General features: G+C 42.7%; 1 protein-coding gene across 1 annotated transcript in view; it reads left to right on the forward strand.

Moving 5' to 3' along the window:
* The first annotated feature begins 5,580 nt into the window (after positions 1 to 5,580).
* The window catches only part of MEMO1 (mediator of cell motility 1), a 198,675-nt gene continuing 185,776 nt past the window's right edge, over positions 5,581 to 18,479 (forward strand). The window contains exon 1 of the mRNA XM_069234683.1: positions 5,581 to 5,822. Within this exon, the coding sequence (XP_069090784.1) occupies positions 5,762 to 5,822 (61 nt within the window). The 5' untranslated portion in view covers positions 5,581 to 5,761. The remainder of the gene's footprint in view (positions 5,823 to 18,479) is intronic.

The raw sequence follows: 18,479 nt of genomic DNA on the forward strand, positions 1-18,479 counted from the left end.
GACGGTTTGAAGAAGCCTCAGTCCTGACACGCCCATAGGCTGGGTTTTTCTCATTCCCTTTTCATTTTAACCCCTGGTTTACCGGTTTCCATTATGGAGAGGGATATCTCTCCTTCCAGGCAAGCTAATTTGGATGATGTCAATGACATTAGACAGGAACTTAATCCCTTTATAAAATCCTCAGTACAGCAGGCTGTTGCTACTTCTATTAATAAATTATCAAAGAATTTAGAGTCTTCCTTTGCCGATAGGATTTCTAAGACTCTATCGGCCCAGGCTGCGGGGGATTGCAGTCAGCGCCTATCCCCTTCTATACATAAGAAATCCCAGAAAATGGCACCAAAGGAAAGTGAGGTTCCCTCACACATGACAGAGGACGCGGTTCCTCACAAGGCTCCCTCCAAGGAGTATACAAATTTGGAAAATTGACAGTCATCCTTGAAACATAAAGGCAAGTCAAAAAATATTGCCCCCCCTTTAATAATTTCTTCCATACAGGATACCGATGATGATATGCCTGATGTGGATTCAGATACTATTGTTTCTGATAAATATGATACCATTTCCTTATCTCCTCCTCCTTCCAAAAAACCCAAATTGTCCTCTCTGGATAGCACTAATTCTCTCCCCTTTTGGATCCTGAGGGTTTTCCGATGTTTGACCCTTCCCTAATCCTTCACCCCAATTCCACCGAGTGGGTCCCTGCGGACTATGTAGCAGAATATATTTCAGCTAAGATAAATTGTCATTTAGATAAGCAAACCAGAGCTAAGCTCAAATCTGAATGCCCTCATCCTTCCCTCCCTCATAAGTCTTCTATTACTCCAACGATCGACCAACCCCTACTCACTTTCTTTACAAAACTTGGCAAAGATCCCCGCAAGGGAGTAGACAAGGCGTGGTCTGGCTGCCAAGATAAACTATTGGATATCCTTGGTCCTCTTTCCCGTATATTTGATATTGCTGAGGCGGCCAGGCTGGACGGCTCATTTATTGATCCAGAGGAACTTACACTGTGGGTACAACGCTCTGTCTGTCTCCTGGGGAATGCCAATTCGGCTCTAACTCATGAACGGAGAAAGGGGCTTTTATTGAAACTTGATCCCAAATTGGTCAACTTGGCCACTGTCCAACCAAACATTAAAACTGAAGGCTTGTTGTTTGGAGAATCCTTCATTAAGGACCTGGGAAAATACGTGGCAACTTTTACATCACTGGACAAAGCACAACAATCTTTAAAGAAGATGTTTAGCCATCGTGTTTTTGGTAGGGCTGGCAGAGGGAGGAACCGCTTTGCCGGCCGCACATTCCATAACCAAGGTTCCAGAGCCTTCAATAACACGTCATACCAAGACTACAGGCTGCAATTTTACCCTCAGAGAGGCAGAGGGTTCAGCTCCAGAGGCTACAGAGGTGCCAGACCTTCCAACCAGTCAGGTAAGCCTTTCTTTTGGTCATACAGCGCTACGAGACCTCCGGGTAGCTGGCGCTGTATAAGTAGCAATAACATAACATAACATATCCCTATCGGAGGGCGCCTTCGTTATTTTCTTCCAAAATGGTCAGAAAGTACATCAGATCCTTTGGTTCTCAACACTGTTCAAGGTTACACCATCGAACTTTATTCTACCCCGGTTCAACCGCAGCTTCCTCCTCTCCCACATTTCTCTTCAGAAATGTCAGACCTTATTTCCTCAGAAGTTCGTCCCTTATTCAGAAAAAGGCCATCTCTCTTTCCCAACCAGATCCGGCAGGTTTTATCAGCTCCATTTTCTTAGTTCAAAAGAAAAACAAAAAGATGCATCCTGTCATAAATCTCAAGCACTTCAATCATTTCGTAGTCCACCAACACTTCAAAATGGAAACCATTCTCCACCTCAGAGATATACCTCTTCAACACGATTGGATGGTTCTTCTGGACCTTCAAGATGCCTACTTAGTCGTTCCAATTCACCCAGATTCCAGAAAGTTTCTTCAATTCCAGTGGTTAGACCAACTCTATCACTTTACCTCTCTACCCTTCGGTCTCTCTTCTGCCCCTTGGTGTTTCACCAAGCTCATGAAACCTGCGGTGGCTTCCTCAGAGCTCAAGGCGTGAGACTCATCATTTATCTGGACGACATCCTCATAATGAATCAATCGCCTCAGTCGCTTTTGTCCCACCTAGCTCTCACTTGTTCTCTTCTCTCAGATCTAGGGTTTATCATCAACAGCGAAAAGTCTCTTCTCACTCAGACCCAGGTTTTAGATTTCTTAGGTTTTCAAATAAACTCGGTCTCGGCCATCCTTCTCCTTCTTTCCTCAAAGATCAAATCAATCAAATTGGAGATTTTACAGATTTTACGCAGCTCTCTAATCTCTCTAAAATCACTGGCTCGGATTGTAGGTCTTCTCTCTTCCTCAATTCAAGCGATATTTCCAGGTCCCCTCCATTACCGAGCTCTTCAAAGACAAAAAATTTGTCACCTCAGAAAAGGTCTATCTTATTCAGACACCATTCCTCTGGATCACGATTCTCACATAGAACTTCAATGGTGGATAGACCACTTAGACGCATGGAACGGAACAGCTATCTTTGCATCAGCCCCAGATCTTGTATTAGAATCAGATGCAAGCCGTTCAGGTTAGGGGGCCCGGTGAGGACCAATCTCGACTGGAGGTTCATGGTCTTTAGAGGAGTCCAAATTGCATATCAATTGCTTAGAGATGCTTGCCGGCTCCTTTGCAATCAAAAGCCTGGCAAAGAACAGAGTTCCTTGTGCTATTCTCCTCAGAATGGACAATGTCTCGGCAGTAAGATATATAAATCACCTCGGAGGCACAAAATCCAAACCCTTGGAGGAACTAGCCAAGAGTTTTTGGGAATTTTGCCTTTTAAACCATCTTTCGGTTCATGCAGAGTATCTTCCAGGAACTGTAAATTCTGTCGCAGATTGCCACTCACGACATCTCCAAGACTCCAGCGACTGGAAACTCCATCCCTCAATTTTTCAACAAATTCAGAATATGTGGGGTCCCCTTCATATCGATCTATTTGCCTCACGTCTCAACACTCAACTCCCTCTATTCTTCAGTTGGCGTCCGGATCAGTTGGCATTAGCATCCGATGCCTTCTTTCAGGATTGGTCAGGTTTTCTGAACTATGCCTTTCCTCCTTTTCTCATGATCAGCAGAGTGCTTGCTCAGATCAGGCGTCAACAAGCCTCTTTGATTCTCATAGCACCTTTTTGGCAATCCCAAATCTGGTTTCCAACTCTTTTGGAACTTGCAATAGATGTTCCTTTCCTCCTTCCATCCTTCCCGAATCTATTGCTGGACCCCATGTATCGTCCTCATCCTCTCATTTTAGACAATCTTCTCACCCTTTCAGCGTGGAAGATCTCAGGCATTCCCAATCTCGCCCTTTCATTTCGACAGAAGCTTCCCAATACTTATCACAATCCTAGGCTCCCGGCACCAAGAGAGCGTACAAATCTGCATGGTCTTTATGGCATAGCTGGAGTCTGTGAAAACACATTGATTCCTCTTCAGCAGATGTGATTTTTATTGCAATTTTTTTGGCTGCCGAAGCTAGCAAAGGCAAGGCTTTTCGTACCATCAATTTATATAGGTCCGCGATTTCTTCCAATCATACCTATGTCAATGGGAAGCCAGTGGGTGAACATCCACTTGTTTTTCGTCTTTTGAAGGGAGTAAAATTTTCTAATCCACCAATGCCAAAATACAGACAGTTATGGGATGTTAATATTGTTTGAAACTTTCTATTGTCATGGCCTGATAATAGCATGCTTACTTTAAAAATGTTATCTGCTAAGTTAACAATGCTTTTATGTCTTGTTTCTATCAAACGCATTTCAGATGTTAAAGCCTTAGATATTTCTAATCGTCAGTTTACTCATACTAGTGTTCTGTTTACAGTTTCTCGTCGAACCAAGACCAATTTAGCTTCTGTTATCTATCCTTATTTTCCAGATCACCCCAAATTATGTGTTGTACAATGTTTAAAAGTTTACGAACAAAAAACTGCAGATTTAAGAACCTCCTCTTCTTCTCAACTTCTAATTTCCTTCAGGAAACCTTTCAATCCGGTATCTGCAGCTAATTTAACACGTTCTGTCAAATGGATTATGTCCCTCGCAGGCATTGATACTTCCATGTTTGGTGCTCATTCCTCTAGGGGAGCTATGGCTTCTAAAGCCTTTTGGGCGGGGTCTCTCTTGGAGGATATTCTTAAATCTGCAGATTGGTCTAACGATAATGTATTTAGAGTTTTTTATTGCAAACCTATTGATGTTTCATTGAATGTAATTAATATGCTTTGAACTCGCATAATAGGAGCCTCCGGTCTTGCCATAAAATGTAGATTTTCCTAGTCTCTTGACGGAAAGTCTTAACTTTATTAAAGACACGGAGGTGAGTATTATCCCTCCACTTGGGTGTAACTCTTTTCCCTCCCTTGTTTTAGCCTCAGCGCCAACAATACAACCATCATCATAAGACATCATCTTCGTCCTGGTGCTCCAGTCTCCTATCTTCGTTCTCTCCTACCAGAGTTAATCGAGTCACAGATCCTTCTTGCTCCGATCATTCTCCATTTTCTGGAGTGTTGAACTTTTGTTCTGAACTGTTAGCCTTTATTTTGGCTATACTTATTATTTTTGCCATATTTCCTTTGTTTAATTCTGACTGACCTCTCGCAAGAAAAGAGGGCTGTTCGCAGTCAAGTGATGTCATAATACCCTATGTGCATGTGTATTGGTTCATTATTGTTGTACACGTTTTTGTTCCCATTGGCTCTTTTCTCTTTGCCTTATGGGAACTGTAGTTTCTTGACTGCTGCTATTTAATAAAGTAAGAAAAGAAACGCAGAATACTCGCCTCCGTGTCTTTAATAATATTAATACTTTCCGTCTAGAGACTAGGAAAATCTACATTAAATCCAATTTTTATTACACTATTAGTGAATAATATTTTCTAATATTTTATCATTCGCTATTATTATAATAAAAGTTTACAGAAAACGACGTGGATTTCAACTGACGTCCACGAACGTAGAAGCTGCCCCTGTGTTCCTGGCACTGAATTTGCCACCTCAAAAGCCAGGGGTCGCAAGCAATAGTCCTGCTGCTTCTGTCTGCTCAAGCCGAGAAAGGATTGAGAGGTTTCGCCTGTTCTTGAGCGGGCATGAATGCTTAAAATGCAGCTGTCAGACCTACTCGCACAGTTTCGGGAAAAAAGCAAGAGAAAAATAACAGATTATCCATCCGTGGGATAGCAAATATTGAAATTGGGCTGCTAAAAGTTATATAACACCTCAACGTCATTTTGTACAAGTCAACACGCTCCACCTACTGGTAGCAAAAGGGCAGTAGCTAAAAATACTGCTCCAGCCACATGTGCGCTACGCGAGACTCACAACCAATCGAAATGTGGAACGCCTTTCTTCTACAAACCTCAAGCCTTAGAACAGACTAGGACGAACTACAGCCAATGACAAATCGACAATAGCTCGTCAACCAATCCAAGGCTTCCTCACTTTTCCACCGCGGAAAGAATATGATTGGTTGCGAGAACATCGGTGTTACAGTGTCAGGCCCAGATCGTAGAAATTACGGGACAAAAGACTTCCGCTGAAGCAGTAATAACAGACCTCAGTAACGAACTGACCATTACATTTGAGGACCAGCTCTCACCTTAACTTGCTGCAGCCACATCTTCAGACACCCCAGCTATATACACCATAGGCGGCTCGGGCACCAAGATGTCCAACCGAGTGGTCTGCCGGGAAGCCAGTCATGCTGGGAGCTGGTACACCTCGTCAGGTACTTGCATTTTTTTCCGAATAGCCTGTAGCTAAAAAAAAAAAAAACACCCAAGGACAATTGAAAACAAGTAGCTAAGAACCCTTTACAAAATTAAGCCTAGTTGCTTAAAGCAAAACAGAATGTTACCATTTTCTGCATGACGTCACCGACATCCGGCATGTCTGACGGTTCTGACGTCATACGTGGATTGAATGTTCAACCCCCAGGAGGGAAGCTGTTTCACATGTAAACGAATTATTTTCTGAAACACATAATTTCTTTCAGTGTGAACATTTTTTAACAGAGTAACCGTGTGATACATTAAGGGTGCTGGTTTTCGTTGGTGCTAAAAGCGCCGAGGTCATTTAAGGGACTCGCCCCCTCAACGTATTTTTACACGTTTGGTATAATCTGCCCATTACAAGAAAATAAGAAATGTACACTCATAATATTAATAAACTCTCATTACTGCCTTCTTTTAATATGCAGTAGATTTAAAATATTCTTCAATAAGTAGCCCATTTATAAACACTATTGATCACAGAATTCACAAAGAGTAGAATAAAATGCTGTCAAGTAACAATTATTTGATCCCTGAATTTGAACACACCATTTCCAGAATTGGCTTAATACACTCAGTTTGCTAAATTTTCAGCCTGCTTATTGGTGACTGTCTCGAGTTTACATGTTGGTTTTGTAAAATAACATGTCTTATGTGTGACATCTGGAGTGACAATGTCACATTTCATAATTCCCCAGAACACAGCCCTAGAAACATGAAGTACTTCCCTCGGAAGTGAATTTAATTAAAGCCAAAGACTGCATAGCAGCACACTGTATCAGAAACCTACCCAGCAGAACAAGCATTGTCAAGGACAATAGGTTTTGCCTTTGCGTAATCTATTGCTCTCTTTTTTTTTTTTTTTAACCATTGGCAAATCCAAAAGGCCTCCCCAATCTAAGAGCTATTGGCTTGGTGAATGTTAATGTCTTTTCACCCTGTTGAATAGCAGCATGCCTGAAAGCGAAGTAAAATAGCATGAAACCTGAGCCCGTAGACGTGTGGAATGGCTGTATTGTGTGTGTGAATTAGCTGGGTGTGTAATAATGTTTTAATTGCAAAATCATTACAGCAAGTAAAAAGATCACACCTATTTTAAAATGTGTCCCAGATTATTCAGCAAGAAATAACTTTTTTTGTTTTTTTTGCTGTTTCATATAGCGCAAACTCAACCCAAAGGAATTGGAGTGCTGTACATGAGCACCAGTTGCATTCATTCATTTTTATAGTGCGACACATTCTGTGTGTGTGGGGAGGGTGAGAACATTTTTACAGTGGGACTTCAGTTGACCTTTTGAGGCCTTAGTGGGGATTTATGGCAATTATCCATCATGACAATTTGTTTTTGTTTCACTGTCATGTGCCTTCAGGTGCTGAGTGAAGCTGTACACCTTGCCCGGACAAAGAATGTGGTGGGAGGAGGGGTGCCGAGAAACAGGATATTGCCAGGACAGGACACGAGCTGTGATACAGGAGGAGGGGGCAAATTACCTACATGGGAGGAGGGTGGAAAGAAAACAACTTGCTCTAAAAGATAAAAGCAACACTGTCCTGCTTTGGAGTGAAACACAGCAAATAGACTATCAAAAAGAAAGAGTAAACTGACATGGTCTTCCTCTTCTCATGACCCCGCATCTGTGAGCTCTTACTAATGAAACAAGTAACACAAGCGGTCTCTGGCCATATTTGCAACTGGCTGCGAGCATCGCGCATCCTGCGAATACAGTTCCATGTCCCATAATACACATCACTGACCACGCCCATGTGGATGCTTGCTTTTTCCCTGGGGTCACCGGAAAGTGCACAAAGGACACGGGAGCTCGCAAGGAGGATCCTGCTTGTTCCCCGGGGGAACAGTGGAGTGAGCGCTTGATCAGAGTGTGAAACTCACCCAAGAACACCCATCTGTGCAGCGGCTGAGCCCTTAAAAAATCAGGATGCGCTGCAGAGGCAAAACATGAGTTTGGGAGGAGTTCACAAGCGGTACTTGCAGATCTTCGAGACAGCACAAGCTCTGCCTAGGCTCTAACTAACAAAAAAAGTCTCACAAAGCGTATGAAAACATTACATCGGCACCGTAAAACTGACAAGAGAAGCACACTTAGAAGAAGCGTTGGTAAATGCAAGAAAATAGTGTGCCAGCCAATAGAAACAAAGGAAAAGTAAGTGGCAAGCACAGAAACCCTGGGAGGCAAGGGGGATCGGGATGTAAGCCCCTTTTCATATTTATATTAAAGACAATAGATTTCACAAGCAGAGTGCAAGTGTTGTGCAGGCAAAACCTAATCACATGCACAGAGCAAGCGCTGTGCAGGTGGAACCTAAAAAATGATGCCCAAGAACTTGATGTAGGGCTAGCAGACTGCTGCAGAGCTGAAGTTTCATATTTCTGTTATTGACGATCTCATTTGTGTTAAAAAAAATTCTTTGCACCCTTCTGTCTGAATTTATAATGGAATAAAGGAACTGCAGTCCCAAAATTGAATTAAAAACACTGGAAGGGATGCACTGCTCAAACATGTAGTCTGAAAATGTATGTTCTCTGTTGCTGTGGGCCTGTGTGAGCAGTAGTTAGCCACAGTGCAGCTTATCTCTGCACTAGAGCTTCCTTCGGAGCCCTACAGTCCTTCTGTACCTAATTTTTAGGAGGGACATATTGACTTTACCAATGCTTGTTCAGCAAGTCTCCTACATCAGTTCCTTCTTTGTCACTGGCTGCCTGAGTCACTCTCTTCTTGTTTCTTCAGTGCTCCCTCCCTCCGTGCTCTTGAGTGTTGCGACCTAGTTGGCGTTTTATCAACGTGGACTTTATTTTCAAGTCAGTGCCAGTTTTAAACAAGCATTTACAATGCAGTGGGTCTCGCGTTTGCTTGAGTAAGAGCTATTAGCATTGTATATTTCTAACTGGACTTTTCTTGCCACATAAATTGAAAATAAAAAGTAAAACATTTGACATAAGCGAGCCGATTCAAAGCGCCATGACCGCCTTGAATTTGAGTGCGAAGGAGAGAGAAATAAGCATTTGGAACCCAATGGGTCTCGCGTTTCCTCGTGTTAGAGCTGTTAGCGCTGAAAATTCGTAACTGGACTTTTCTCGACCACATAAATGAAAAGTAAAACAGTTGACGTAAGCAAGCCGGTTCAAAGTGCCACGGCCGCCATGAGCATGAGTGAGAAGGAGAGACACAAAAGGAAAAAGAAGTTCGCTCGCAGTCACACGTATCGGCAAAAGTGCAATTATCCATGTAACAGGGTTGATGGCCAAGGCGGTAACAAAACTGCCCCAAGGAGGGACAAACGTAAAGCATTTACCAATGATAACAAAGGATTTTTGAAAGTCAAGCCCACGAACGAGTGATAGTGATGGGCTTGCGGTGGGTGTGGTTAGAAGCTCACTGATAGATTACAACAGGCCAGAGCGCTTGCGCGCTCGACCTAAAAAGGAAAAAGTACGCTTGCAGTCAAAAGTTTTGCCAATTGTGCAATTATCCAGGTAACAGGGTCGATGGCCAAGGTGGCAACAAAACTGCCCCAAGGAGGGACCAACGTAAAGCATTTACCAATGATAACAAAGGATTTTTGAAAGGCAAGCCCATGAACTAGTGATAACGATGGGCGTGGTTAAAGGCCCACAGATAGATTACAACAGGCCAGAACGCTTGCGCGCTCAACCTAAAAATAGAGAAATCAGGCAAGTCTAGTACCTTTTCCTAAAACAAAGAACGCACAAACACCTTTTACAGTATGTGTTAACTGTCTAAATGATTTCTGAAAGATCATTAAAGCGCACAGAGAAATAAATGGCATTCTAGTGTAGGATACTAATGAATAAACATAAGCATTTATGTACCTGTCAGATTAGGACCCTTCCGGAATTACAAAACACAAAGGCCCACTATTTTTGTTCTGAGAAGCTCACTTTTCCCAGGCTCCTGAGCCACTTTCTTAGGCTGATTTTGTACTCTACCTCTTTTCAGCTCCTTCAGCGTTTGTCTTCCACACTATCCCATTCCTTAGAATCTTGCATAACTCTGTCAACTTCTAAGCACTTCCTCTATTTAAGGTAATTCAGTACCCCTCCCTCTGGGCTCCTGCAGTACTCCCTCCACTCAGCAAAGCTAACTGAATCCATGATAAGTGAACTACTTTCAGCCCCTGCTGGTAGTTTAACAGGATGCTTAATGCGGTTTGCTGAAAACTGAGATTGCTGGAAGTTGCGCATATTATATGCCAATGGTTGACTGTACTTAAGGCGCCAGCATCACACAACCTTTCTTTCTCCTGGGTGCTGCATCAGCGCACCTTTCTAGGCCACCTGTTGCTATGGCCTGGTGCTTCAGTAACAGTGAAAGAAACAGCCGCTCGCTTTATCACTGTAATTAAACAATACAGGACCAATGATCACTTTTTTTGCTCAAGTCCCTATCCTCCTTCTTTCTACATTTTTGGAGAAAACCTGGCACCCACTTTCCAAACATAGGACTGTGCATGACCATATTAAAAGTTTAGTGAGAAACTTTTTCTGATATGGTAGCTATGGCTCATTTCAGCTGAGCTCAGTTTAGAAGAGTACATCTCAAGAGTTGGTTGATCCTGGCTCACACAATTGAATATTTATGGCAGCATATTTTCAAGAAAGAAGCAGGGCCCAAGGTTGCAAGGAGAGAGCTAGGTGGTTTGGTTGCTCTTTGTTTTATCTGTGAAGAATCAAAATAGGGAGGTAGTAGAACATAAAAAAAACTCCACTTAACTTCCAGTTGTAAATGGGAATGAATCAGGGGAAGTGGTCTAGTCTAGTACAAAGGTCTAAGGGGAATGAATTGCCCCAGAAAAACCTAATTGAACTTGGAATCCCTTACTGTTTTTTCAAGAGACCCTCATCCACCGAAATTCATCGGTGGCATGCTTCATCATTGGGTCAGCACACTCAGGTGCCTAATGTGACTGAGTGAGCTCAACCTTCTCATGGTGGATGTACTTCTAAATGGAATTGTGAATGGGATCTGTGAGATGTGTAATAAAATTATCTCTGAAATCTCAAACCTGTATTGTATATCTTGGACTTTGAGTTAGGTGGAAAGAACAGTGGAGTGTACCTAGGGATGGTACTAATCCCTGACGTCACCTGTGTGATTATGGTTTGTCTTTTTAGTGACCTGGGCCCAGGCCGGGTCTTGTGGCTTTCCTCGACCTTACAGTGACAGATCCCCATATATCAAAACTCAAAATACAAAAGATGTACACTGTCTTATATTACGTGTTCATGCTGAAGTGTAAGTGTACAAAGTGAACCTCATAATTCATGCAAGTCACTGACCTAAACTATTCCTGGGTATGCTAGTCTAGTACCTTTAGGATGAAGAGACCACATACAACATAACATGATCTAGGTTTTTCATTCATAGAGCCAGTTGTACAAAGCATTTTTTTTTTCAGTCGCAAATGGCCCGATTTGCAGAATCGGACGTTTGCGACTGTGAAAATGCTTTTTGGGATGTACAAAGCCCAAATTGCGATTCAATAACATGTTACTGAAATGCAATTTGGGATTTGGTATTTGGAAGAGAGGTGTTGAGGGTGTCCCGTCCTAATACCGAATCTGAATTATATGTCCAAATGTTTTGCGACTGAAATGTGGTCACAAAACATTTGCACTTTATCACAAACTCTAAGTTGGTGGTAACTCATTCGCATATGGGAAGGGACCCCTTCCCCTTTGGGAATGGTTGGGAAAATATTTTTTAAAAGCAGACAGTGGTCCCACTGTCCAATGGCTACCTTTAAAAAAAAAATGTAAAGAACATTTTTCAGAATGTTTTTCTTTAAAACACATCCTCTTTTCCTTTAAGGAATACTTGCTGTATTTCCCAAAAAAAAAGACTGCTTTATTTAAAAGCAGTCCCAGACAGTGGTCTGCTGACCCCAGTCGGCCACCATCCCTGTGATTTTCACAGTTCCAAGTGGGTCGCACACTGAGACCTACCTCATTATTCATGAAGTAGGTCTATTTCTGAGCCCTTGTGAATTGCAAAAAGTGTTAAACACACTTTAGTACATTAGTGTTTGTGATTACCAAACAGCGAATTGCAAAAAAATGGTTTTTGATCATTGCAAACACTCGTGTTAGTACATCTGGCCCATAGTTCTGTAAGAAAAATTATTCCTGAGCCCAAAGTGAATACATGCACTGATGGCTAACATGCCATGCTCTAGAGTAACATTAGTATGGATATGTATTGACTGACATTAAAACAAAGACACACATAACATGCACTTGGATATTGTTATCAACCTTGTGGTAAGTGATACCCTTTTCTTTCTCGTGGTAGCCCCACAGGCTATGCTAGACCGCTATATTCCATGGGACAAGAATGATGAACATTCCTCATGCCTGCGGATGAAGTATTTTATGTATATTAGATACCTTCTAAGGGGCTTATTAAGGCTCCATAGGGAAACTTAGAAGCAGATGGACCCTGTAGTCACACACTGCAAGTTTGAAAAGGAAGGATTGTTACCAAAATTGCTTCGATGTAAGCTATCTCAAGAGTGTCCAAACCCTGTTTCACTTACTTTGTCAAGAGTTCAGCCTGGCAGTTGTTCCATCTGGGACCTCTACATTGTAAAGGAGAGGGAACTGTGGAGCTAAAAAGATGCCGAACCAGCGCTGTGCTCCGTTGCTCCACCCTTCTTGTGCATGCAGAGCATCCTGTGAGCAGGGCCAAAGCAACAACTCTGGCATATAGCAACAACAGTGTGTGTGTGTGTGTGTGTGTGTGTGTGTGTGTGTGTGTGTGTGTGTGTGTGTGTGTGTGTGTGTGTGTGTGTGTGTGTGTGTGTGTGTGTGTGTGTGTGTGTGTGTGTGTGTGTGTGTGTGTGTGTGTGTGTGTGTGTGTGTGTGTGTGTGTGTGTGTGTGTGTGTGTGTGTGTGTGTGTGTGTGTGTGTGTGTGTGTGTGTGTGTGTGTGTGTGTGTGTGTCCAAACTGGGAGCCTTTGTAAAAGTCAGAGGGCCAGAGCTGCAGCGGCGCTTATAAACATGCGCTCATAATGAGGAAAGGGACATAATGTTATTCATACGGATAACGTAAAGTACAAATCATAAGGGAATCCAGATTTGATTTGCGGATGCTTAACAATTTGTGTGGAGCCCCTCGGAAAAGCCACCTCTATAAACTTTTAAGCTATTCCAAGTTCAGTTTGGTTTTTCTGGAGAAACTCATTTCCCTTGGACCCATGTACAAGACTAGCCCAAAGGCTGGAGTGATACAGAGGCTACTCTGCTGACCTCAAGTAAGATTGGCTCCCAGAGTGAATGGCACTGTTTGCAGAGCTTAGGAGCTGCAGTTCAAATTTATATTGGGTAGTGGTGCAGCTTGTGGTCAAGGAACATCTGTTGTTCAGAGACCGAGTTAGGACCTGGTAACGGAATGCACACATGTGAGGTTGGACTTTACGGTAACTGGAGAAGGCCTTCAGGTTTCTTGGTACCCAACTACTGGGTGGGGCAAAGGCTAATCTTCAGCACAAAGACCAGGAAAGAATTAAAATAATTTCAAGCACGCAATCAGCAGAGTTCAGTTGATGTGCGTGACAAATTATAGACCCTGGGCTAATGCGAGGAGGAACCTAAAATGGTCAACTTAACCTGCAAGGCTGCTGTATACCAGTCGCAGCATTCATATGTGCCACATCTTTTGTAGAACTCTGATTAGGCTGTACTTTTCGATGGATTTGCGATTGGAGGAGTGTGCCATTTGCATTCTTTATTGGGGGTGGTCTTAAACTTAAGTCCTGCCTTCATAGAAATTATTTTGTGGTCAGATATTTGATGTGTGTATATTGCTCTGTAGAATGACTGAAGTCCCATAACTGAGAGCCATCCACTTTAGGTTTAGCTACGGACATCTTTAGCTGTGAAATAACTCATATCTTTAACACCAAGAAAAACAATACACAGAGTAAGCTTTGGGTCGCTTCCTTTCAGTTTTTGGGTTTTGTGTGTCAGCTCTCCTCTGCCATTGCATCCTTGAGGTGTTCATCAAAGTTTTAATCAGCCTACAGCTTTTCAGGGCTTTTTACATTTTGTGGTGAAGAAAAATAGGCTTTCTCTGTCATCATAGCCTGAGAGTAAATTCACATCCTGAAATGAGAAGTACCCATATGGTGGACCTCCCTCCACTGGCTGCAGACATACAGCACAGTGCATATCTGCTACACAGCCATTGGTAACAGAACAAACATGTACTGAAAAAGCCAACAAGGGGCAAGAATTGCACATGTGCCAGCTTCAGTAAATCACACTGAGCAAGACTGTGTATGTCCTGTTCTCTAGGCAGTACAACTATTGCTCCGGGTTGCCCACACCGATCAAGGTTATCCACTGTGCGGCGTCTTATGTTCAAGGTATACTGCTGTGTCTTGGTGGAGGTACTTACTATATTTTTGTGCGGTGACAATGACTGGATTGTACGGTTGTCAGTCAAAGAAGAGTCTGGCTGTGTTGCTGTTTACTTTTAAAATGGCTGCTGTGGTACTGCTCCTCCCTCCAGTCCATCCTTGTTGTCTATGGTTTCCCTGTAGATATGGACTGTGCTGGAATGGAAGGGTAAAGTCTGGAAGCTGAGTTAGTTGGTTAAGGAAATCGATTTCTGTTGTCAGTTGACCTATCTATTTTACTTCCCAGCCCACTGAATGTTATTTATAATTACACTTTAAGGACGGACGGAAGGATATAATGACACACGTTTCATTACTCCATACAAAGTTAACACTTATGGCTCCATTATTTTCCACCACTGCTGGAGGTGGTGCTTCACAATGCGCACAACAAAAAAGGAAAAGGGTGAATACTGTATTTTCAAGAAGCCCCACTTTCCGTACCTGGCTGCACTGGTTCCCTTGGTTGGCCCCTAATTACTCTGGTGCAGCTTAGGTTTGTGTAAGCACATGTATTCTCTGGCCCTCTTTATCCACTGCAGGGCCAGATACCACAAAGAAGCACAAAGGTTTATATGTGTAGGTTCTTTCTTTGTGGCCTATAGTGCTTGCTATCTCTTCTGCTATTCTACTTATATGTTGGAAAATCCAAATCCACCCCTCTCTAAACATACGGCCACGCTGTCCCTCAGCTGCAAGGGTAGCCATCTTTCTTTGCTCATGTACCCAGGTCAACTATGATGGTGAAACGTTTTCTGGAATTTTTGTCATAAGTCTAATAGCTTTGCCCACTGTCAGCTCAGTATTCTCTGAGTCAAGCAGGATTTCCATTTTTTGCAAGTGTTGCATCAGAGACATAGCTTCTTCGTTCAAGGGTAGGATACCCAGCACCTTTATACTATCGGCTTTCAGTCTATTCTCCTGACTCTCAGCCATGGATTCCATTTGCATCATGACCGTCACTACATTGTCACTGAACGTGGTATTCAACTCTCGTTCCTTTTTACACGTCTGTCTCCAGCACGCCACCTTTGCAGTTCTTTTCTCTAGCATTTTAAATCAATGTTCTGTACTTGTGATCCTCAAGGCTAGGTCTTGAAAGCAGTCTGCCTCCATGTTCACTCTTTCAGTGTCTGCTCGTCACAGACATTTGCAAGCGTTTTGTTTTGCGAAAAAAATCTTCTCACCCACTAACTATGATGAGTCATATTCTATTAGGTCGAGCTATTTTTTTGGACCTACTCACCACTTTTGGCAAGTTGACAAAGAACTGGTGCTCTGTTCAGTCAGAAAGTGAAGGAGCAATAAAGACCCCTTTACATCTTCTTATCTAGTCGCATTTGCTCTGTATTCAGAGACGGAGGTCAAAAGTCAGTCTGTCTTCTTACACTTATTTTTCCTTCTGATTGCAGATTTCCATGATTTTGTATGGTGAACTATCTGGCCTGCTGTACAAAGTGTGTGAAAAGAAAAGCGGTAGGGTTTCACGTTTTTCCTAACACACAACATTTAAATAACTTGGTCAACTGTACAGACATTTCAAAATATATTTCAGTAGTTGTGAAAGCCCATTTTTTTTGTACTTCTGTGTGATGAAAAAATATTTTAATAGTATGGAAACAAATCAGAACACTTTACTTGGTGATGTTCAAATGATAAATATGTTTTCTGAAACTCAATTTTCACAGATTATTGTTAATACACTATATAGCTTTATCAGTAAAGCTGCACGTTAGTGGGTCAGTTTTTGGACATTTACAGACTGTAAATTACCGTGTTCTACAACATCATGTTTTAGTAATAAATTTATCAAAAGTGAGTTGTTGGAAATGGCCCTTTTTCCAAGTTTATCCCCAAACGTTTTTCCGCTAACCTCCTGTTTTTGACTGTGTGCTGCATTTTGTTTTTGCTGGCTTTAGCACTCTGGGCACTTTACCATTGCTAAAGTGCAAGTTCTCCCTGTCTAGATTGTATTGGTGATTGGTTTATCCACGATTGACATATCTGATTTACTAGTAAGTCCCTAGTAAAATGCACTAGAGGTGCCTAGGGCCTGTGCATCAAATGCTACTAGTGGAGCTGCAGCACTGATTGTGCCACCCACATGTGTAGCCTTGTAAACCTGTCTCAGACCTGCCACTGCAATGTCTGTGCTTGCAGTTTTAAACTGTCATTTCGAAATGGCAAGTACACCCACTTGCCAGGTCCACACCTCCCCCTTTGCTACATGTAGGTCACCCCTAAAGTAGGCCCACGTTTTTCCCTATTGCAAGGACTATCTCTCACATAGGGTAACCTGAAGATTGCCTTGAAATATCTTTTAAATGGAATGTCCCATATGGAACATATAGAGCAATGGAGTTTGGGGTCTCTGAACTCACAATTTAAAAATACAACTTTTGGCGAGGTTGGTTTTTGAATTGTAAGTTTGAAAATGCCACTTTTAGAAAGTGGGCATTTTCTTGCTTAACCATTCCGTGCCTCTGCATGTTTGCTGAATACACGCTTGGGTAAGGATGACAGTTGGGCTGGTTGTGCATTCACTCTAGACAGTCAGACAAAGGGAGCTGAGTGGGCCCTGCATATCCTGATGACCCATCACCAGGCTGATGAGTCTTCCTGAGCTAGAGTGGTGGGAGGAGCTAGCACTTGCTCCTGATTAGGACTGTACCTGTCTTTACACAAAACAGTCTTTAACTCCCTTGAGTGTGTCTGGGGCCAGGGCAAGGAAAGGCAGGGCCTTGTGCACTACAAAGACTTCTCTTTTGAAGTGTGTACACTTCAAAGACAGAAATAGCTGTAAGTACTGGACCTCTGACACCACATAGTTAGAATCCTTCTGGACGGAAGAATAGCTGGGGGGACTGTCACTCTGCCTGGTGCTTTGTTGTGCTTGCCAGCTGCTTGCTGCTTCTGTCCTGGGAGTGAAAGGACTGGACTTGGCTTTCTACATCCTGCTTCCAAAAGTTCTCCAAGGGCTTGGACTAAGTTTGCCTCCTGTTAAGAAGCCTCAGGGACATCAAAGACTTCATTTGCCAGTGCCTGGGCTCTTCTTCTGGTCCAGCGGCAGCAGAATCGATACAGCGCCTTTTTTACTGTGGTCCCATCGACGCAGCCCATCCGGATTTTCCACGCATCGTCCCTGGCCGTCAGTTATTCATTGATCCTGCCCTACCTAAGGGCCCCCACCCACACACACACACACACACACACACACATATCACAGTAAGGAACCTAGGCTGCATGTCTGCAAATCGATGCATCCCCTTTCCTGCGAGGAAAGAATTGACGCATCACCTCCCCTGCCAGCAAGGAACCAATTCATCGTCTCAGGTGCGAGGAAAGAATCAACGCATCACCTCTCCTGTGTAGTAAGGAACCAACGCTTTGCTTTTCTGGGGCCTTGCCTCTGCTGTAGCCCTCATCGTCTTTGTTTTTGACGCAGCCTAAGTACTTGCTAAAGAGATGCATCTATTGATTCCTATGGATTAAAACTAGCTTAAGCTTCTAAAAAGTGATATCCTGACTTGTGTATGTTGGATTTTTGTCATTTTGTTCTTGCTTTACTCAGATAAATATTTAATATTTTTCTAAACTGGTGTTGAGTACTTCTGTGCTTCTTTCACAGTGTTACTGTGTGCGTGTGCGTCTGTGTGTGCACAAATACTTCACACACAGCCTCTGAGATAAGCCTAACTGCTTGAGCCAAGCTGCCAAGGGGGGTGAGCAGGGATTATTTTAGCTGTGTGACTCCCTTACCCTAACTAGAGTGAGGGTCCCTACTTGGACTGGAATAAAACCACTGCCAACTAGAGACCCCATTTCCAACATGAGTGTTTAAACAAAGTGAGAAACACTCTTGCCCTTATGACAATGCTATTAGTAAACTAAGAGGCAAGTAATGGATCGTGTACCCTATATGTGGACTAGATTCTTATTATACATGGAGAAAATGTTTAGTTTATTTAATCAAACAAAAAAGGTTTTTTGTATAGCAGAAATGCTGTACTCCTATAATTAAAGGTGCACTAGTAATATGTTTATGATTTTTCGAGACCTGGTGAATCCATAATGTGAGGGCCCCCACCAGTCTGACGGGTAGCTCTCAAGTCCTTATCATCTACTGTGGTACCTAAGATATCTTTTGACATAGAGGGCCTCTGGTGAAAATATTCCCT

This window comes from Pleurodeles waltl, chromosome 5 (assembly GCF_031143425.1).
Source record: "Pleurodeles waltl isolate 20211129_DDA chromosome 5, aPleWal1.hap1.20221129, whole genome shotgun sequence".
NCBI classification, from domain to species: domain Eukaryota; kingdom Metazoa; phylum Chordata; class Amphibia; order Caudata; family Salamandridae; genus Pleurodeles; species Pleurodeles waltl.